At 43.6% G+C, this 23,793-nt stretch overlaps 1 protein-coding gene across 1 annotated transcript; it reads left to right on the forward strand.

The window, feature by feature from the left end:
* Positions 1-1,962: 1,962 nt before the first annotated feature.
* LOC143997352 (fatty acid-binding protein, adipocyte-like) lies at positions 1,963-23,288 on the forward strand. Its single transcript, XM_077492932.1, has 4 exons — positions 1,963-2,128; positions 15,334-15,506; positions 20,375-20,488; positions 23,104-23,288. The coding sequence occupies exons 1-4, from the start codon at positions 2,056-2,058 to the stop codon at positions 23,152-23,154; spliced, it is 411 nt and encodes a 136-aa protein (XP_077349058.1). The 5' UTR covers positions 1,963-2,055; the 3' UTR covers positions 23,155-23,288.
* Positions 23,289-23,793: the final 505 nt, after the last annotated feature.

Genomic DNA, 23,793 nt, shown 5'->3' on the forward strand with positions numbered 1-23,793 from the left:
GGCTTTGAAATTACAGAGCTCAATTCTTTTAGGATCAGTGGGTGGGTGCCATCGGATCCAGGTGCTTTATCCACCTTTATTCTGTCCAAATATTTCTGGACAAGTCATGGAAATAGGCAGTGTGGCCTGTGAATTTGAGGTCAACATCCAGCATTATTCAGAGTGATGTTTATCTGTCCATATTGGCACAAGCTGCCACTCCCCCCAGTGCCGGGCCCTGACTTCAGGCTGAAGCCCCTGGCCTTTTTGCCACCTAGCAACGCCCTTGATCAGAATCATGGTCAGCATGTCAGGTAGATTAGTGTATGTCAGCCAGTTAGGTCAGTGTGTGTCAGGTAGGTCAGTGTATGTCAGGTAGGTCAGTGTATGTCAGCCAGGTAGGTCAGTGCATGTCATGTAATACGTGTCAGGTAGGTCAGTGTATGTCCGATAGGTCAGTGTATGTCAGGTAGGTCAGTGTATGTCAGCCAGGTAGGTCAATGCGTGTCATGTAATACGTGTCAGGTAGGTCAGTGTATGTCCGATAGGTCAGTGTATGTCAGTTAGGTCAGTGTATGTCAGCCAGATAGGTCAGTGCGTGTCATGTAATACGTGTCAGGTAGGTCAGTGTATGTCCGATAGGTCAGTGTATGTCAGGTAGGTCAGTGTATGTCAGCCAGATAGGTCAGTGCGTGTCATGTAATACGTGTCAGATAGGTCAGTGTATGTCTGATAGGTCAGTGTATGTCAGGTAGGTAACACCCCCCCTCCACACAACCCCACCACCTGCCGTCCCAGTGTATGTCAGATAGGTCAATGTATGTCAGGTAGGTCAATGCGTGTCAGGTAGGTAACACCCCCCCTCCACACAACCCCACTGCCTGCTGTCCCAGTGTATGTCAGATAGGTCAGTGTATGTCAGATAGGTCAGTGTATGTCAGGTAGGTCAATGCATGTCAGGTAGGTCAATGTGTGTCAGGTAGGTAACACCCCCCTCCACACAACCCCACCACCTGCCGTCCCAGTGTATGTCAGGTAGGTCAGTGTATGTCAGGTAGGTAACACCCCCCTCCACACACACCCTGACTTCGGGCTGAAGCCCCTGGTCTTTTTGCCACCTAGCAACGCCCCTTTTCTTGCAGCACAAACTCCTTAAAGCGGAGGTCCACCCTAAAGTGGACCTTCCGCTCATCGGAACCCTCCCCCCCTCCGGTGCCACAATCGGCACCTTTCAGGGGGGAGGGGGGTGCAGTTACCTGGATAATCCAGGTAACTGCACCCACTTCCGGGATAGCTCTCTGCGGAAAGGGGCGTAACTTACGCCCCTTTCCGCAAGTGCCCGCCCCTTCCCGCAAGTGCCCCGCTGCCTGCTGGGAAACACACAGATCCCAGAGCCAGCGGGGACCGTCCTCATTGCGCAGCGCGGCTCGCGCATGCGCAGTAGGGAACCGGGAAATGAAGCCGAAAGGCTCCATTTCCAAGATGGCGGCGGCAGCACTTGAGTGTCGATCTAGAGATCGGCTTCGGGTGCCGACATCGCGGGCGCGCTGGACAGGTAAGTGTCACTATTTTAAAAGTCAGCAGCTGCAGTATTTGTAGCTGCTGGCTTTAAAAAAAACAAAAAACGCGGAGTCCCGGTGGACTCCCGCTTTAAAGTAAATTCTATAATAAATAAGGCATGAGCTGTTGGCAGCCCCAGATTTGTGGTTTGTATATGACATAAAGTCAGCTTTCTCAGTGAAAGTCAGACATGTCATTGATAAGTGTTGCTGTCGGCATAGGCTGAGAGTGGGTGTGGAGCGAAAGCTACGCTGGAAGAGGTGGGTGCGAGAGAACGTGTCATTTCTTGTAAAATCCAGCAAAGATGAAATATGTGTATTCTTGTAAGGTGCAGAACAAGTGCTGATTCAGCTCTGGAGAGAAGAGGGAGGTCATTCTTCTCCCCATGAACTGCTGCTGGTGACATCACCGGAGTTCAGCCCTGCTCTTTATAAAGGAACTCCCGTTACTCTTCCCTCACTTTCTGTAGTCCTCTGATCTTTCTGTACTACCTAGGCTCAGAAGAGTGCTGCCGCCATGGCCAATGAACTGCTAGGGTGCTGGAAGCTGGTTTCTTCTGAAAATTTTGAGGAATACATGAAAGATGTTGGTGAGTGAACTTCTTATTCCATTTTTTCTTGTCCCATTCTGATTGCCTAGACTTAGATAACTGCAAATAGGCATTAAAGAAATAATGGGTTATTAAACTTTTCTGTATTCTGACATGTCTCACCCAATGGGATTAAAGGTTAACTCCACCTTTTGCAAAAAAATAAGAAATGCAAATATGTATGGAGGAAAAATGTGCTTATAATGATATATTATAACATTTTATTATGTTTTTTTTTTGCACATGAGCTTGCAAAGCATTACAATCACGATTAGTTGATGCAATGCCAGGCTCCTGCAGACCTCCACCAGCTCCATGTCCATACGGAGGTACAGGCTTTCAGTTAGAGAGCTGGAATAAGTATCAATGGACTAGAAGTGTGCCGATCACTGCACTTGTGTTTCATTGAGAACTACAAGTCTGTAATGTAGTTTATTTATTGACAGATGGGATTTAAAATGTATTCACATAGATGAAAGAATGACACGCTCTGATTTCAAGTCTGACAGCTGCTGCCGAGGGGGAACCCTCCACCCCATCAGGGGCGGATCCAGAGTCTAGTCTCGGGAGGGGCACTGCCAGAAAATACGTTTTTTTTTTGCGGGCAATTTATCGGGGACATGGCTGGTGCTAGCGTTTCAATCATGACGGCACCATGGTTAATATGGTGTCAGGATGTTGGAAGCGCATTATTTTTATTATTACATTGTTATATAGAATGTTATATAAAATGAAATGGTTCAACTCACCATAATGCAGAATCAGTGAGAGCCCAGAGTGTGTCACCTGCCACCAGTTGCAGATCGTCACTTGCCATGCCACACGTTGCGGACTGTCACTTGCCACGCCACCTGCCACCAGATGCGGATTGTCACTTGCCACGTCACCTGCCACACGTTGCAGATTGTCACTTGCCACCAGATACGGATTTCCATGTCACCTGCCACACATTGCGGACTGTCACTTGCCACGTTACCTGTCACACGTTGCAGATTGTCACTTGGCACGTCACCTGCCACACGTTGCAGATTGTCACTTGCCACACCATCTGCCACCAGATACAGATTTCCACGTCACCTGCCACATGTTGCGGACTGTCACTTGCCACGTCACCTGCCACATGTTGCAGATTGTCACTTGCCATGTCACCTGCCACACTTTGCAGATTGTCACTTGCCACGTCATCTGCCACCAGATACGGATTGCCACTTGCCATGTCACCTGCCACACATTGCAGACTGCCACATCATCTGCCACATGTTGCAGATTGTCACTTTCCACGTCATCTGCCACCAGATACGGATTTCCACATCACCTGCCACACATTGCGGACTGTCACTTGCCACGTTACCTGCCACATGTTGCAGATTGCCACGTCACCTGCTACACGTTGCGGATTGTCACTTGCCACGTCACCTGCCACCAGATACAGATTGCCACTTGCCATGTCACCTGTCATTTGTTGCCAATTGTCACTTGCCACGTCACTTCCCTGCTGTCGGGGCGGAGGGAGTGATTGTGATGAGTATGGACAAGATGGAGGGATGAGGTGATGCAGGTAGGAGGGGCCAGCACACTCAACAAACTCAGGGGCGGACGCATAAAGGGAAGATTGCTGGCGCTCTGCCTCTGTCACACAGTGCCCCTATAGTGTCATATTTTGCTCCCCATCACAGAATGCTCCGGAAGTGATGTTGCAGCCAGAAATTTAGCACTGCGCATGCACGATGCGTTCCAAACACTTGCGCCATGCGTTTCAAATGATTTGCAACAATGCAGACCAGTGAAACAGTCAGATAATGTCAGAGAAGTGAGGGGAGGTAATCCCCTCCCTGAGCCACAGTTACCTGCTCTCTCTTCGCCGCTCTGTCTAAAGTTAATGTCACGATTACCTCCCCTCACTTCCGTGACATTATCTGACGGTTTCACTGACCTACATTGTCGGAAACCCTCTGAAACGCATGTGCAAGCATTTGGAACGCATCGCGCATGCGCAGTGCTAAATTTCTGGCCGCAACGTCACTTCGGGAGCATTCTATGATGGGGAGCAAAATATGACACTACAGCGCTCCTCCAGGCAGCTCCTGTCACGTGACGTCGGCTCTGAGTCTGAGACTCCGAGTCTGACGTGAGTCACGTGACTGTCTCAATGACATCACTCGTTGCTAGACGCCAGGCGGGCAGGCGCTAGCAACGAGTGCAGGGTTGCCAAGCCAACGGCTCAGCTCCACCCACCTCCTAGCTCCTCCTGCTCCAGTCCCGCTGTGTAATACACCAGAGTCTCTCTCTCTCTCTGCGCCGCTGATCGCTGATGAGACAGAGAGAGAGACTTGGGCATAGCAGCGCTGCAGCCTGCAAGTCAGTCGGTGACAGTGTGATATTTTCGGGGGGGGCAATTGTCCTGTTGCCCCCCCCCCTGGATCCGCCCCTGCACCCCATACAATGTCAAAGTTACATCTTACATATGGGTGTAACATGGTATTAAAGGTGGACTTAGCCTTCAATCATAGAGGATGCCCATCAGGAGAAACATGTCAGAAGGTTGGCCCTAGGGGCAAGACCATGTGTTGCAACTTGTTGGCTGATTGCGTTTTGCCTGTGAAGACATCATCGGTGTGTAACTTTTCCTTTGGATTATACCAAGCAATATGTGGAGGAGTAACAGACCAAGCCAGCATCTTATTCCAGCATACGAGGAGAATGCTTGGAGGGTTGGAATGCTTCACCTTTGTTAATTCTAAGCTTTTCCAAAAACTTTCAGATAAAAGGCACATTTATAGCTATGAGACGCATTATATTACACATTTACATGCATTGCTCTAACTCAGCCCATTGCAATCAATGGGCTTCTGCTGTGCCAAAATATGCCCAAATTTTTTGCTGCGTGTAGCATTGCCATGCTATGACAGATAATAAAAAAACACAAATTAATGCAAATCTTTATTTACCAATACATCCTTACTTGTAAGTGTGTGTGTGTGTTGTGTTTCTTTAATTTTTTTTTATTATTTTGTATTTGACTTTGACTTGGATTTGATTGAATTTGACTTGGTATCTATGTTTTGCAGTCACGGTATATCAGAGCTCAGACTGTGAGAGGGAGAAGTAAGGAGCCAGTTAACATACAGAGCACCACTACATCAAAAAGTACCACATCCTAGCATCATGTGGAAAAAAACGAAAAGCACAGACTTTACTAGTACATGAGGGATAACACAACAACTTCATAAAAATATATATTTCATTTCATTGTCATTTAAAAAAGAGATATTCAAGATAGGTTCAACATAGATCTCTCAAACCATTCCAATACAACATTACACCATATGTTACAGTATACACGACTTATATTATTGAGATCCACAAGGTCAGTGCATTTCTCACAAATAACTTCTTCAGGACCTTTTGTTAAGTTCCAATAAGCGAAAAAGAAGCTAAGTAAAAGATAAGTCATTATATGACATAATAAATATATTTCTTGAGAATATGTTATATAATGAATTGTCTTTTACTTAGCTAGGTTCTATTCTCTCATTGGATCCCAAGAAAAGGTCCTGAATAAGCTATTTATGAGAAACGCGCTGACCTTGTGGACCTCAATAATATAAGTAATGTAAGTCATATATATAATAAAATACGGTGTAATGAAGTATTGGAATGGTTTGAGAGAGCTATGTTAAACCTTGCTTAAAGCGCGGTTCCACCCTAAAGTGTAACTTCCACTCATCGGAACCCTCCCACCCTCCGGTGTCGCATTTGACACCTGTCAGGGGGGAGGGGGGTACAGATACCTGTCTAAGACAGGTATTTGCACCCACTTCTGGGCATAGACTCCCACGGGAGTCTATGCTGTTTCCTGCCCCGCCATGCTGTCTGCTGGGACACACACGGGTCCCAGAGACAGCGCGGACCATTCCCATTGCGCTGCGCGACTCGCGCATGCGCAGTAGGGAACCAGGAAGTGAAGCCGCAATGCTTCACTTCCTGATTCCCTCACTAAGAATGGCGGCGGCAGCAGCTGAGAGCCGAGCGGTCGATTGGCCTCGGCTGCCGACATCGCTGGACCCCGGGACAGGTGAGTGTGCATTTATTAAAAGTCAGCAGCTGTAGTATTTATAGCTGCTGGCTTTTAATAATTTTTTGTAGGTGGAATCTGTTTTAAATATCTTTTTTTTTTAATACAATATGGTTTTTACACAACAATAAAATGAAATATATATTTTATTATTATTATTATACAGGATTTATATAGTACCAACAGTTTACGCAGCGCTTTACAATATAAAAGGAGACAATACAGTTACAATACAATAAAATACAAGAGGATTAAGAGGGCCCTGCTCAGAAGAGCTTACAATCTAATATGGTGGGGCAGGTGGTACAAAAGGTTGTAACTGTGGGGAATGAGCTGATGGAAGTGGTAGGAGATGAGTTGGAGACATGGTAGGCTTCCCTGAAGAGATGAGTTTTCATGGATCGCCTGAAGGTAGCGAGAGTAGAGGATAGCCGGACTAGTGGAGGTAGCGAGTGCCAGAGGATGGGAGAGGCTCTGGAGAAATCCTGGAGATGAGCATGGGAGGAGGAAACGAGAGAGTCTGAGAGTAGGAGGTCTTGAGAAGAGCGAAGGGGACGATTTGGATGATATTTGGAGACAAGATTGGTGATGTAGCTCGGGGCAGAGTTGTGAATGGCTTTGTATGTTGTGGATAGTATTTTGAATTTAATTTGCTGGGTGATTGGAAACCAGTGTAGGGATTGGAGGAGAGGGTTGGCAGACACTGAGCGGTTGGCAAGGTGTATAAGTCTGGCAGCAGCATTCATGATATTTTATGAAGTTGTGTACAAGCAAAGTCTGTGTTTTTTCTTTTTCTACACAAGAAGCCAATTGGTTGTGCCAGAGGTGTAAGTAGAACCTTCAGGTCCTCAGTGCAAGAAACCATGAAGGACCCCCGACTCTTTTTCATTGTTCCCGGAGCTCTTCCCTAATAACCCTTCCCACTTCATTTTGTAATTTGTTAAAAAGCCTGGGTATAATTTTACCGTTTGCATCCTGTTATAAGCCTAAAGCCCCTTTCACACTACCGTGATTTCAAAGTTACGCGATTTTGCAGCCGCGATTTTGCCGCAATTTCAGGGAATGCCTGTATAAGCTTGAGGTCCATGGACTTTAACTTGCATCAAAGTCGGACTAAAGTAGTACAGGGGCTACTTTGAAGTCGGTGCCACTTGAAGTCGCACAGATATGAATGGTACTCATTGGAAATCATGGGGTACGACTTGTCATGCGACTTTGCCAAGTCCCAAGTTGAAGGACAAGTGGCACAAGTCTGAAAGGGGCCTAATAAAGACTCACAAAGAAGACAAAACAGGTTCTGAACAAAAAAGTTTAACATATAAAAGGCCCACATAATGTAAGGCCTTGTACACACGGTCGGACATTCTGACAACAAAATCCGTCGGATTTTTTCCGAGGAATTTTGTCCGAAACTGGTGTTGCATACACACGGTCGGACAAAGTTTTCGGAAAATCCGATCATTCAGAACGTGATGACGTTCGTTCATTACGACCGGGACTATGTTCAGGCTAGTAGCCAATAGCTTTGGTCTTGTAATTTGATCTGAGCATGTGTGGCACTTTGTACGATCAGAATTCTCTACAAACAATTGAACAAAGTCCGATTGGATCATGTTTTCGGAAAATTTTATATCCAGCTCTCAAACTTTGTTGGTCGGACATTCCGACGGAAAAAGTCCAATGGAGCCCACACACGGTCAGATTATCCGACAACGCGGTCCGATCGGACATTTTTCGTCGGAATTTCCGACCGTGTGTACAAGGGCTAACTCTGTAATTATTTACATATTATTAAATGATGCTTAACTGCACTGCAGAGTACATGAGCATCATGGGAAATGCAGTTCCAAAACATCTGGGTTGCCAAGGTTCACCATCACTGACCTATACAATAATGTATCTAATGCACCATTACCAAGCTCCATTTTTTTAACCACCTAAATACTGGCATGTTCCTTCATTTATAAAAAAAAAAAATGTGGCAAAAAATTTAGATTACCCTGAGGAGTGTATTTTGCAAACGTTTCTGTACTGTCCTGACATTTTTATTTTATAGGTTTTACATTGAAAAATAAAGGAGACCTTCCTTCTTTTTTTTTTATATGTTTTATGATGGAAATTAAAGGGAACGGGCTTTGGTTGCGTTTTTTGAATAGCAAAAAATGATTAATAAATACTGACAAAGAAATTTCTGTCTCATAAAAATGTATTTGGGTACAATGATGCAAAACAAGTAATTGTCAGTCAAACTATCAGAGCATTAAATAGTGAAAAATGGCCTGGTAATGAAGGGATATTATAGGCTTGTACTCAAGTGGCTAACTGCTTGCCGACCAGCCCCTGCAGTTGTACTGCGGCAATATGGCTCGGCTGCAAAAATAGCCGTCATGTTACGTCGCTTCCTTTTTTGACCACTAGGGGCACGCATATGTGTGCCCCCCGCCCACGGAGCCGGTGCGAGTGTCCGATGGTCGCGGGGCACACCGAGAACCGGGATCTGTGTGTGTAAACACAGTTTCCGGTTCTCTGAGGGGAGAAGAGACAGATCGTCTGTTCATACACAGTCCCCTCCCACCCTTCAGTTAGAACACACACTAGGGAACACAGTTAACCCCTTGATCGCCCCCTAGTGTTTAACCTTTTCCCTGCCAGTGAAATTTTTACAGAAATCAATGCATTTTTATAGCACTGATCACTGTATAAATGCCATTGGTCCCAAAAATGTGTCAAAATTGTCTGACGTGTCCGCCATAATGTCACAGTCCTGATAAAAAACACAGATCGTCGCCATTACTAGTAAAAAAAAAAAAAAAATTAACAATAAAAATGCCATAAAACTATCCTCTATTTTGTAGACGCTATAACTTTTGCGCAAACCAATCAATATACACTTATTGCGATTTTTTTTTTACCAAAAATATGTAGAAGAATACATATTGGCCTAATTATAAAATGATTGTAATTAGGAAAAAAATATTTTTTTTTATATATTTATGGGGATATTTATTATAGCAAAAAGTAAAAAATAATGCGTTTTTTTCAAAATTGTCGCTCTTTTTTTGTTTATAGCGAAAAAAAATAAAAACCGCAGAGGCGATCAAATACCACCAAAAGAAAGCTCTATTTGTGGGGAAAAAAAGACGTCAATTTTGTTGGGTGCAATGTCACACGACCGCACGATTGCCAGTTAAAGCGACGCGTGGCTGAATCGCAAAAAGTGCTCTGGTCAGGAAGGGGGTAAAACCTTCCGGGGGTGAAGTGGGTAAAGTATACCCAGGACCAAAATTGGTAGTGAAATGGAAACAAATTTATTTACAGCATTATTTATAAAACCATTTAATTGTTTGTTTTGTTAGAAGTTCTGTAACACCAGGTTATCTTACACATCGGTGAATGTCCAACATTTCACCTTTTCAGATTTGAAGCAGCTTTAGTTGACAGTCTGTTAAAAAGCCATATGCAGTAGTTTCATACCTGAAATGAAATATTCCCTCTTTCAAAAAAGATCATTAGCTTTCAGAGGAGCAAATATAAATCCACCTCTGTGTACTAAAGGGAATGTTTAAATGCAAATTTTGCAAAGTAAGCATGCCCAACTTAACCAAGCAAACATCCTGAATGTGCTGGGAATTGTTCTCAACCATAGCGGAACATGACATGCTTTCATATCTATGAGAATTTAAGTATTTCTCCAAGGCTGGCCATAGGCAAACAGATGTCAGGATGGGTGGAGAGATACCTGCCCATTTTTGCACAAGCAGCGCCAGAACTTGCTGCCATCCTCACGTACTATGATGGTTGCATACTTAGGGCTTGTGTACACTTGCTTCGACTTTAACACACATTAAAGTGGTTGTAAACCCTTTTAAAAAAATCCTGAAAAAAAAATCCTGCAAGACAAAGACATATTGAGCTAGTATGCATAGCATACTAGCTCATTATGAATAACTTACCTGAGAACGAAGCCCCCAAAGTGGTCCTCTGTCTTCCTCTTCGCCGCTGCCATGGATCCCGGAGTGACTTCCGGGTCTCGCGGCTCCGGCGCTGTGATTCGCCAGAGCCGCGATGACGTCACTCCCGCGATGACATCACTCCCACGCATGCGCACGGGAGCCAACACTCGCGGCATATCGCCGTGATTTGCGGCCTGCCCCAGTGCGCCTGCGCGCCGCTGTCTACGGCGCATGCGCCGTAGACGCCGGTGGCTGTCTTTGGGTAAATATCTCCTAAACCGTATAGGTTTAGGAGATATTTTTAGGACCTACAGGTAAGCCTTAATCTAGGCTTACCTGTAGGCCAAAGTTGGTTGTAAGGGTTTACAACCACTTTAATCACTTGAGCTCTGGAAGATTTACCCCCTTCATGACCGGGCATTTTTTGCGATACGGCACTGCTTTACTTTAACTGGCAATTTCGCGTTCGTGTGACGCTGTACCCAAATACATTTTTGGTAAAAAAAAATCTCAATAAGTGTATATTGATTGGTTAGCGCAAAAGTTATAAGGTCTACAAACTATGGGAAATATTTCATAATTTTTTTTTTTACTAGTAATGGCGGCGATTAGCAACTCATAGCGGGACTGCGGTATTGCGGTGACAAATTGGACACCTAACTGACACTTTTGACACTTTTTGGGGACCAGTGGCACTAATACAATGATCAGTGCTAAAAAAAATTGCACTGCACTGACACTGGCAGAGAAGGGGGTTAACATCAGGGGTGATTAAAGGGTTAAATGTAGGCCTAGGTTGTGCTTACTCAGTGCGGGGAGGGGCTTTAATTGGGGGGAAGGAAAAAATCTGTGTTCCTGCTTTACAGAAACAGGATCAATACCTTCCCCTCTGACAGCGGTCTGTTTTGTTTAAATAGGCAGATCGCCGTTCTGCCTGTGTCCTGTGTAATCAGTGGGAGCTGGTAAATAAACATTGAGTCCATGGTACCAGCCGCTGGGCTCCCGCTCTGTATAATCATGGTGGCAGCGGGTCACCAGTGGTTGCACGTGCGGGTCACCAGCATATGCGCGCCCAAGACCCGGGGGTTTCAGATCATGTACTAGGTATGTGATCTGGCACAGAGTGGTCACCCTGCTGCAGTAAATGTATAGTGGGCGGTCCGCAAGCGGTTTAAGCTTTAGTTTAAGTTCCAGCTTGTTTTTTTTGTTTTTTGTTTTTTAAAGCACCCTTTTGATGGTCTCAACTAATCCTATACATAAAGGATTTATTAATAAATATAGGTTTTCTAATTAGTTTGGTTTGTAATAATAAACTCACTCTTCTCTCCTCAGCGAGCTTGCTCCCATCTTCAGTGTGGGCATCTGAAACCCACTTGTTTTTCCCGGGATATGGCACTCAGCATGCACCTCCTGATCTCGTGCATGTGCATATTGTACAAAGCGCGACACAGGGATCCGACAAGCGGTGGATACCTATTGACTCCTGGGTTTGATGAAACTTATATCCCGGGTGCCAATGAGCGGGTAGACAGGATGTACCTCACTGTGGCAAGGTACAGCAGAAGTGGCATTTTTTGCTTAAAAATAAGGTATTTACCGTATATACTCGAGTATAGGCCGACCCGAGTATAAGCCGAGGCCCCCAATTTACCCCCAAAAAACTGGGAAACCTATTGACTCGTGTATAAGCCGAGGGTGAGATATGCCTGTCCATCCCTGTGTGTGTGTGTGTCCATCCATCCATCCATCCCTGTGTGTGTGTGTGTCCATCCATCCCTGTGTGTGTGTGTGTCCATCCATCCATCCATCCCTGTGTGTGTGTGTGTCCATCCATGTGTGTGTGTGTGTCCATCCGTGTGTGTGTGTGTGTGTGTGTGTGTGTGTGTGTGTGTGTGTACATTTTCTACATTCCCTAAAAGAGAGAACATGCAAATAAAGCATTGCATAGGGGGAGGATGCATGAAGTTGAGAGTTCCTGGGACATTAAGGCAGTGGACTGTGGAACTGGAGGAAGTAGGAATGTCAGCAGCACTTGCCAAACAGGTGTGGTAGTGATCAAAGTATGCAGATGGCACATAATGTGTGTGTGTGGCCTTGTGTGTCCAGCCTACCTGTGTCCCGAGCCTCCGTCCGGTCCCGAGCCTCCGTCCGGTCCCGTCCCGTCCCGAGCCTCCGTCCGGTCCCGTCCCGTCCCGAGACTCCGTCCGGTCCCGTCCCGTCCCGAGACTCCGTCCGGTCCCGTCCCGAGCCGAGCCGAGCCTCCGTCCGGTCCCGTCCCAGGATCACCGCTCTTCGTCGGCGCCCATTCCCCTGTTCAAATGCCGCGCCTCCCTGTCTGTGATAGGCGGAACACAATTTCCCAGCAGTCTGTGTTCCGCCTATCACGGACATCCTCTGATCCTCGTCCATAGTATGAGGATGAGCGGATGTCCGTGATAGGCGGAACACAGACTGCTGGGAAATTGTGTTCCGCCTATCACAGACAGGGAGGCGCGGCTTTTGAAAGTTAGAATGGCCGCTGTCTGTCTGCTCGACACGCTGTTCGGGCAGACAGACGGCGATGACTCGAGTATAAGCCGAGGGGGGCACTTTCAGCCTCAAAAAAGAGGCTGAAAATCTCGGCTTATACTCGAGTATATACGGTACATTGAAGGGAAAAAAATGGGTCCAAGGAGACATTTTAAAGGGATCACGAACACAAGGGTTCAAAGTTTTAAAAGAGGCTGGAATTATGCTGTAAAACACCTACCGCTTCAACATGCTTGTTTGATCTGTTTTTGATGCTTCTGTGAGGCTTTGGTGATACTTTTTTGAAGCTTTAATGAAGCTTGGCAAATGCCTTGTGTGTGTTGATTTTCTGTTTGTTTTAAATCAAAAAGAAAATACCGTTACTTTGATCGATCTTCCAGCAATGCCAAATCATGTTCCATGTTACATATGTACTACTACTCCTACAACGTCTCAACCGCAAACCAAATATTTGATTCGCAGTTGCAGCATGGCCCTAGTTAAAGCAACAAAAACATTTGAAAGTATATAATGGCTTTAAGAAAAACAAAGACTACCCCATTCCTGATCTCTTCTTCTGAAAATGCAAATTTTTGGGATGATCCTCAAATTTTGGTACCGTATATACTCGAGTATAAGCCGAGATTTTCAGCCTCTTTTTTGAGGCTGAAAGTGCCCCCCTCGGCTTATACTCGAGTCATCACTGTCTGCCCGCTCGATCAGCGTGTCGAGCAGACAGACAGCGGCCATTCTATGATTCAAAAGCCGCGCCTCCGGCTCCGCCTTCGCCTGTGATAGGCGGAACACTGAATTTCCCAGCAGCCTGTGTTCCGCCTATCACGGGCATCTTCTCATCCTCGTACTACGGACGAGGATGATACGACGTCCGTGATAGGCGGAACACAGGCTGCTGGGAAATTCAGTGTTCCGCCTATCACAGGCGAAGGAGGAGGCGCGGCTTTTGAATTTTACAATGGCCGCCGACGAAGAGGGCACGGGACGGAGGCAAGGCAAGGCACGGCACGGGACAGGACGGGACGGGACGGGACGGGACGAAGGCAAGGCACGACACGGGACGGAGGCTCGGGACAAAGGCTCGGGACACAGGTAGGCTGGACACACACACACACACACACACACACACACACACACACGGATGGAGACACACACACACAGGGATGGATGGATGGATGGATGGAGACACACACACACAGGGATGGATGGATGGATGGATGGATGGAGACACACACACACAGGGATGGATGGATGGATGGATGGATGGAGACACACACACACAGGGATGGATGGATGGATGGATGGAGACACACACACACAGGGATGGATGGATGGATGGACACACACACACACAGGGATGGATGGACGGACACACAGGGATGGACGGACACACAGGGATGGACGGACACACAGGGATGGACGGACACACACACAGGGATGGACAGGCATGTCTCACCCTCGGCTTATACACGAGTCAATAAGTTTGCCAGTTTTTTTGGGGGTAAATTGGGGGCCTCGGCTTATATTCGGGTCGGCCTATACTCGAGTATATACGGTACTTTGGACCATTGACCCAGTCCCATAAAGTTATGGACTTCTGACATTTATGGTCTTTATATGAAAAAAAAACTTTCATAGGATATAGAGAAAGTGCTCTTAAATAACTATAAGTAATTTATTTAATTTGAATAGGATGACATGCCTGAAATAGAAATAGAATGTATCATTATTAATTGAAGCCTAAGTGCCCGTTCACACATGGGCGACGCGACTTGCAGCGCGACTCACAGACGCGACCTGCACACGACTTCAGCAGCGACTTTCAAAATGACTACTGTATAGAAGTCAATGCAAGTCGCCTGAAGTCGCCCTAAAAATAGTCCAGGAACCTTTTTCTAAGTCGAAGCGACTTGAGTCGCTCCTATTAGAACGGTTCCATAGTACAGAATGGAGCGCGACTTGTCAGGCGGTAGTGTGAACGTGCACTAACTCCAGACAAGATTTGTTTTTGTTAAATACATTTTTTTTTTTGCTCTCTGTGTCCCTGCTGAGGAGATTCACCCTCTATGTTGGGCCTTTTGATCATTATTCATATTAACAATATTTTACAGATTGTTGAGATGAACAGGAGGTGAAGGGAAAACTCTCAAGGTGGAAACCTGTTATGGTGGTACCCTGTTTCCCCTAAAATAAGACCTAGCCTGATTGTCGGTGTTGGCTGCAATATAAGCCCTACCACCCAAATAAGCCCTACCCTGAAAAGAAGACCTACAAGGACTTTAACTAGGGCTTATTTGGGGGGTAGGGCTTTTATTGCAGCTATCACCGACAATCACACTAGGTCTTATTTTAGGGGAAACAGGGTAGTTCTCTTTGGAAGATTGTGTGTCTCACTTGGGATAACACCATAAATTACTGCTAAGCAGACTTGGTGCCCTTCCTGGCAGACCTGGGATAATTGTGGTGGGTGCCAGGATCTAACAGTGCCTCTGACGTAAAGCAGTATAATGTTCTGTGAAGGTGCACATACCATACATAACTGCTTTATTTTAGGTTTTCTTTCTTGTATTAGATCATTTTTTCTTTCATATTTTTAAGGCGGTCCTTTAAAGCTTGTATTTTTTTATATATATACTTTTTTTACTCTATTCTAGGTGTAGGTTTTCCCACCAGGAAGCTTGCAGTTGGTTTGAAACCTGATGTGAAAATCAGTAATGACGGGAATAAGTGGAATATAAAAACAGAGAGTACCTTTAAGAACACAGATTTGTGCTTTGTACTAAATGAATTGTTTGAAGAAACCACAGCAGATGGCAGGATATGCAAGGTGAACATATTAACAGTATCTTTTGTGCATATTGTGTAAATGAAGATTGAAACATTACACCACAGTATACATGTAATGTCTGGTGCGGTGCGGTGGCAATAACACAGCGATGAAAGAACTTATATTTAAATAATGCAAAGACAGTGGAGACTGCAAACCAGATTTTCACATCCAACATCAGTGTCTGACCTCACAAATGCGCTTCTCAAAGATTGGTCAAACATTCCCATAGACACACTCCTAAACCTTGTGGGCAGGCTTCCCAGAAGAGTTGAAGCTGTTATAGCGGCAAAGAGTGGGCCAACTCAATATTGAACCCTACGGACTAAGACTAGGATGCCATTAAAGTTCATATGCGTGTAAAGACAGGCGCCCCAATACTTTTGACAATATAGTATATATATATATATATATATATATTTATATTTATATATAATATAACTTTTTGAAGTGAAGGAAAGCCGCACCGAGTTTTCAGTTAGTGCAGTGCGATCTGGTCATCCTACTAACTGAATATAAAAAAGAGTCCACAGGATCTTTATTGAACCAAAGTTCAAGCAAAAGTTACATGTTGTGAAAATTCATGATGTTTCGGGCTCACAAGCATATGCCCTTCTTCAGATCACATCATGAATCTTCATATCATGTAACTTTTTCTTGAACTTTGGTTCAATAAAGACATTTTAAGTGCAGTATATATATATATATATATATATATATATATATGTGTATAGTTTTTTTTTTAACTGTCACATGTTTAGTGTATTGTCCTAATTATCTGTACAATTGGTTGGTTTTTGAAATCCTCCTTGGTTCTTCAGTCACAAAAAAAGTTACCTGTCCTTAGTAACAAAGAAAGAAAGAGCACCAATTAAGTACACAAATGTTACTTTTTTTGGGGGGGGGGGGGGGGGGCCTGAACGGTTGCTCTTACTTAATGGAGTGTTTGGTTCCCAATGGTGAGAGATCGCCAACTAACAGACAATGCCCTTAAAAATGCCTTTTTGATCTTAAAAAAGGACCCATTTATCATTGACAAGAGGGGTACTTCAGGGCAGGCAGTGGCATCAGAAAAGCATAGGCTGTTGTAAACAGAGAAGATGGTTCCCTGAAACAAGATGTGCTGGTGACAACCCCACCAGGCATGCACATAGGTACCCTGTTCTTTGGGAAAATCTCCAAAAATAACCAGAGGTTGATGGAAGAATCTTAATTCCAAAGGAGTCAGGTACCAGAGGAAGACAATTTTGTAACTCTTTTCTGGAAAAAAAGACATTGACAAGTGTGTAAGTGAGTACAAAACATTTTCTCCAATTGGGCTCAGAGAAGGTCTTGCCTAGGTAGTGTTTCAGTTTAGACACAAAGGGGGTTATTTACGAAAGAAAATACACATTTCACTACAAGTGCACTTGAAAGTGCAGTCGCTGTAGACCTGAGGGGGACATGCAAGGAAAAGAAAAAACAGCATTTTAGCTTGCACAATATTGGATGATAAAATCAGCAGAGCTTCCCCTCATTTCAGATATACCCCTCAGATTTACAGCGACTGCACTTCCAAGTGCACTTGCAGTGCATTTGTAGTGCAAAGTGGATTTGCTTTTCGTAAATAACACCTAAAGGTTAGTTTACTCCTGGGGGTTCCCTCTCTCATCAGTTTGTACAATTGAGAGATCGCATGGGAAGGATGTTCAGAAACTGAAAAGAAAATCTCAAAGACATAGGTGTAAGGGATGGTGGCAGGTGTCTCTTCATTTTAGGTATGAAACTAGAGAGTTGTGCAAGTTCAGCCAATCAGTGGTCATTTGCCCTAGCTGGTATTTTTTGTAGAGGATGGTACGTATATGGATAGAATATGATGGAGTTGAGACCAGGAGCTTCTGGAAAATTCTAGGACATTTGTAGTTCTCACTCCTGGACCAAAGGCAGGGTTATGAAATAATGAGGTGAGTAAGATGGGCCTATGGGAGAGTCTCTTTATCCCAAATTGTTAAGGGAGAAAAGCATGATGAGGTTTTTGAGAGGGGGCAGCCAAGGAAGATCCCTCAAGTTCATGGGGCTAAGATCATGTTCTAACTGGCTAACCCTCTTATCAGAGAGGCGATGAAACCAGTCAGAGATTGGGTTAAAAAAGATGGCATTCAGATAGAGCTCAGAGTCTGGCACCCCCACTCCCCCTGATTTTTGGGTTTTGTGAGGATGGAATATTTCAATGAAGACTTTTTTTTTACCCAAACAAATTCAACGGTGCTAGAGCAAAGGTGAGTAAATAATAGCTTGGGCAGGTGGTATTTAAGAAGATATAAAGACTGGGCAAGATGTCCATTTTTATATGACTATGATATGGCCTAACCATGAAATGATTATCATCTCCATGTCTAAAACACATAAAATTTACAAAAGTTATCAGAATTTCCCACTTAATGAATTGGGATTAACCCATCATTAACAGGACAACACACATCTTAGTCTGGCTCTCCATCATAGTTTTAGGCTAACTAATTACAACATTATGCAGATAAATAAATAATATTAAGAGGCTAATTACGGATCATAAATAGTTCAGCTGGAGTAGTTAGTAAATACTCATTTCTGTCTGTCTATTTATGGAGAATCAAAGCTACAGTGTATTTCATAGCTCTTAGGCTGCATTCACACCTGAGCGTAGCGTGTTTGAACGTTTTTACCAGCGTTTTGTCGCGCGACAACGAGCGTTTTGTCACACTACAACGCGCGACAACGAGCGTTTTTTAACTTCAGCGTTTTTTTTTTCAGCCCATAGGAAAAATATTTTTCATCTGCTTATTTTTTCTTGAGCAGATACAGCGTCAAAACGCCCGTAGAAACGCTCGTTGTCGCGCTAAACGCTCGAATCGAGCGTTTCCATTAGTTTCTATGGGAATGAAAACGCCCAAATCAGCCCAATTCGCGCGACAAAAAAGGGTCCGGAACTTGTTTGAGCTTCAGGCGTAGGGCTTCAGGCGACATGGAGTGGAGATGTGAACCATCTCCATTGAGAATAATGGATTTTTTCCCCTCCAGCGTTTTGTAGCTTCAGGCGTAGGGCTACAAAACGTTCAGGTGTGAACGGGCTGTCAAGCTGATAATAGTACATCCAGAATGAAGGAAATATTTACCTGCATCACTCAAATAGCAGCCCTTAAGCCCAAACACCACTATTCTCTTAGGTGGAAGAGCCATGTTATATTTGTATATTTGTATTCATTCAAATGGTAATTTTATGCTGGACAATAATATACAAATTACCAGTATTTCAAGATATGATTACATTTAGAAAACTGTATCCGATCCAATCAGCCACTCCTCAGACCTTCTCATTGGTCCAATCAGTTCTGTCATCACCCCCCTTAGGGGCCAGAAAAGGGAGACTGTATCAGTAGTCCGGTGCTCTCTTATAACGTCAAACAAGGAACATCAGCCAAGATTTATGAGATCCACTGATCGATCTTATGCACATTGATTGGACTTGCTAAGCTTGCAGAATCTTTAAGTCCCTTTCACACGAGTGCCTCTGTTTGCCTGAATTCGCTTGCTCAATGGGGGATCAGTGCATCGGAAATCTCAAAATGGCCGCAGTTTGACATTGGTATGCAAGCTCCGCCCCTAGATGTGTGTCATCAGGGCATTGACTTCTTCAATGAGCAAGATCTGGGTTTCTGAACCCATTAAGGAGTCTTTCACCCGGGAGGTCTCTGCATCCAGAGTGAGCCAGATGTCTTGATTATCCCCTGAGGGGACAACTGCTGAGTTGACTTGTTTATGAGGTGAGCAGTTTCTGATACTGGAGGTGGAGAGCACTTACCATTGTCTGCACTTGGGGTGAATTACGGCTGGAGTTTCTTCAAGCAGTCATCATTACTTGCACAAACGTTTTGATATATATTACATTGTACAGAGTTTATTCGTTTCATGGATTATGTCATGTATGTTTTAAGTCAAGTTATAAGTCACTAAGTAGCGCAGCACTGTTTTTTGGTACAAAATATTTTTTACAGTTGGAGGTGGAATCACTTTAAGTGACAGCGACTACTTTAATAATTATTATCAATTATTCACATTACATTGCGCCAATTGATTTTTGTTCTCATTTTCTTTGAAGAGTGCGTCTGTATGTAAATCTTTGGAATATTCCTGTCTGTGATGACCGTGTGTATTACAGACCTTTATTAAAGCTAAAGTAAACTCCCATACATGACTTTTACCTATAGATAAGCCTATAGTAAGGTACACTAAATATCTCCTAAACGTGCACTGTTTAGGAGATATTTACTTTTGATGCAGCCGGTGATGCCACCGACGCATGCACTCTGAAGGAATGGCATACCATGCCATTCCTTCAGAGTCCTGTGCCGTGAACGACGGCTCCCGCATGTATGCGCAGAAGTGATGTCACTGCTGTTCCAGGCCACTCACACAGCTGATAGGGACTGGGTGAAAAGGGAAGTTCCTTCAGCGGTGACAGCACAATGCTGGAGGGCTTCATTCTAAGGTAAATTTCACATAATGTGCTAGTATGTGATGCATACTGGCACATTATGCCATTGCTTTTCAGGACTAAAAAAATACAAAAAACATTGATATATACAATAAATATCTGGTGGCAGAGTAAAGAGTTAACTGCCTCGTTAACGAGAACCCAGTGACAATCACTCTCAGTCTGCTGGCAAATAGGTTGTGGTCCCGTGAGCTGCAAAATCTTTGTGCAGGACGAGGCTGAGAGTGCTTTTGTTGCATATCAGTGACAGCATAGTGTGACTTTGACCAGCCATTTGTCCCAAATCGCTGAAGGTTGCCTCGTCCACCACAAATGCCCTATCTGCTGTTTCTTGACTTTTATTGTATTTTTACAGACTACCGTTACACTAGATGGTGGGAAATTGATACAACACCAGAAGTGGGATGAGAAGGGGGAAGAAAAGGAATCCACAATAACACGAGAAATAGAAAACGGTCAATTGGTAACGGTAAGGTTACGCACTTATTTTTTTATTTTTTTTGGTATGCATCACCAAAGCAGTCTAAACCTCAAACTGAGAAAAATGATTTAGCAGTAATAATGTTTACAAAATAACATAGAATTCTACAAAGGTGCAACAAATTCTGATCTTTTATGGTCTTTGTCTGGTGATTTATTACATAGAAATAACACATTTCTACCTGATCCATAAGTACAGTATTTATTGGCATATAACACGTACAGGCGTATAACACGCACCTTAATTTTAGGAGGGATGTTTCAGGAAAAAAAACTTAAATTTTAAATGAAGAACTTTGAAGCAAAATAAGGGTCAGTGCCCATCAATGCAGCCTCACCATTACCCATCTGTAGCCTGATCAATGCCATCTGCTGCCTCACAATTGCCCATCAATGCAGCTTGATCAATGTCCATCTGCAGCCTCACAATTGTCCATCAATGCAGCTTGATCAATGCCCATATGCAGTCTCACCTTAGATTACTGCTGCCTCGGAGGGGACAGGGATGGGGCGTAACGAGTGCCGGCAGATTACATACAGGTCCATACATACAGATTACATACAGGTCCAATACCGGCCCAGGAGGCCGCTGAGTAAACAGGAGATTCTCGCTGTATGTAATCTGACGGCTCTCGTCCTGTCCCCTCCCCGTTCCCTCCTAGTCAGCTCAAATTGCAGTATCTGTGTATAACACGCACACACTATTTGCACCCGATTTTCAGGGTGAAAAAATGCGTGTTATACGGCAATAAATACAGTATATTTATGCACATTTCAGTTATTTCCAGAGTTTGATTCACAATGAATACACATTTACTTTAAATAAACTTTCTTCTATGTGTAACTGTATTACTGGCATCCAGCATTCTATAAAAAATTATAGCGGAAACATTCAGAGAATGCTGAACTGTTTCTTACACACTGGGGTTGATTTACTAAAGGTAAATACACTGTGCACTTTGCAAAGTGCAGTTGCACTCTGGAGGAGCAGTTTCTCCAAAGCTTGGTAAATGAGCAAAGCTCTGCTGACTTCCATCATACAATCATGTGCAAGCAAAGATTCAGTTTTTTTGTTTCCTTGTACGTGATTGGGTACTATTTGCAAAGTGAAAATTTACCTAATTTACCAAGCACTGGAGCAACTACACTTGCAGAGTGCACAGTTTACTTGCCTTTAGTAAATCAACCCCATTGCTCATTTGTCCATGTCACTTGCAGTAGATTTCAGTCTTCCTCCTTCCCAAATACCTGCATATTATTGTCACAGACTGACAGAAAATGAGCTGAACTACTGACACCAAGGGACTGGATGACTCTGCAAGCTTGCATTTACTAGACACTTGTAGATGTCTTCTTTCTACTTCTTACCATTCTAATAAGAAAAAAAAAAATATATCTGTAATGACAGAAATATGTAGACAGCCATTACAGATTAAAAACATGTAAATTTTAAAGTGTGAATGTTAAATTACGTAGTTGAGGATTGTTATCCTTTGTACTCAGCTATGCCTTTTTTCCTCCTTAAAATGCAGTGAAATAATTTAAAATACTAGAGGATCCTGCTAGTCCCATTCACCCTGTTTCCTTCAGACCACGCTAGGCATGGATGCAGTTCCATTTTAGCGTGGTCAGTTTGTGTCTGTGCTTTGAAGATGGGAGCTGCAGAACACAGTGGGGGTTATTTACGAAAGGCCAATCCATTATGCACTACAAGTGCACTGCAAGGGCACTTGGAAGTTCAGTCGCTTTAGATCCGAGGGGGACATACAAGGAAAATAAAAAACAGCATTTTAGCTTGCACACAATTGGATGATAAAATCAGCAGAGCTTCCCCTCATTTCAGATCTTCCCCTCAGATCTACAGTGACTGCACTTCCAAGTGCATGTGCAGTGCACTTGTAGTGCAAAGTGTGTTTGCTTTGTGTAAATAACCCCCAATGTGCCTGTACGCCTGTGTTTAGACTGCTGCTGACACAACCACCCCTCTGCCCAGTACCACCTTCTGTTTGGGAGCTACAAGGTGGCTGAAATCTCTGCAGATATGCCTAATGCCCAGCTCCTCCTTCTCTTTGGGAGCTACAGGACTGTTTGGATATCTGCAGACATGTATGCAATAAAAGGTATTTACATTTTGTTCCTTTGTTTTTGTGCGAATGTTTGCCTTAGATTATTGTTGTTATCTAAATGCTTTAGGACAGGCAGGGTTCACATTCACTTTAATGTCTAATTTATGTCAGCGCTGTTTCCAGGTCACTTTCAGTGCAGAGTTAAGTATTTGTGGCCCTACTAGTGCAGAATTATTTATTATTTTTGGTTAAGTAGCACAGAAAAAGTTTTAGAAGTAGCGTGGCATCCTTGATTATAGCATTCCTACAAGTGATATCCCTGGGTCTCTGGTTGCCAATTACCAAGTACCATTCTTATAATACAAGAGGAGGGAGTCACATGCCCACCATACCTGAAAGTACTGGGTATTTCTTATCGAACTGGGCAAAGCACAGATACACTTAAACTCAAACTCATTTTCTTGTATTGTACATTGCACTAATATTTATGTATGTATTTATTTATTTTCATATCTTTTTTTTTTTCTTTTTTTTATAGATATGCATATTTGGTGATACAAAGTGCCGTCGGGTATATGACAGAAAATGAAGCTTCAGTCTTTATACACATTAGTATGCTGTGCTATTAATGTATACGTTTAGCTCAATGAGCAGCCTCTTAAGTGATACATGCTATTAAACACCTTTTGTAATATCTACGCAAATAAAACAATTTTGGCGAAATCCTCTACATTTTTCTTTTTTTTTCTTTTTTCTAACACAAGAAACTGGGCTCATGAGTTCCCATATATGCATACGTTTGTATGTGCTTTTTTCTAAAACCTTTCTGACAGATGATCAGCTGAGATCAAATGGTATGGAAACCTATAAAGGCAATTTTTAGAATGCACAGTGCTTTAGCAAATGTCATGCAATTAAGGTTTGAATACTTTGAGACTGCGGAGGCAGCAGGATGCTCTGTTAGGGCTCCTTCACACCAGATGTATTTGGACTATTTCCCCAACACAGACAAGGAAAAATGCTGTCCGTTTGTAATACAATGTGCATTGGTGTGCATTGAAAATAAACACTGCATACAATATAATTTTTCAGAGCAGCCTGTATCGATGCAACACCACATCACAACACAGATGTAGTGAATAGAAATGTAATATTTCAATAAAAAGTTTGTATTTTTTTTATTTTTTACAAAAAAAGTAAACGGAGCATGTACACTATGGTCTTCAGT

This window comes from Lithobates pipiens, unplaced genomic scaffold (assembly GCF_037356315.1).
Source record: "Lithobates pipiens isolate NorthernLeopardFrog02 unplaced genomic scaffold, aLitPip1_a1.2 Scaffold_19, whole genome shotgun sequence".
NCBI classification, from domain to species: domain Eukaryota; kingdom Metazoa; phylum Chordata; class Amphibia; order Anura; family Ranidae; genus Lithobates; species Lithobates pipiens.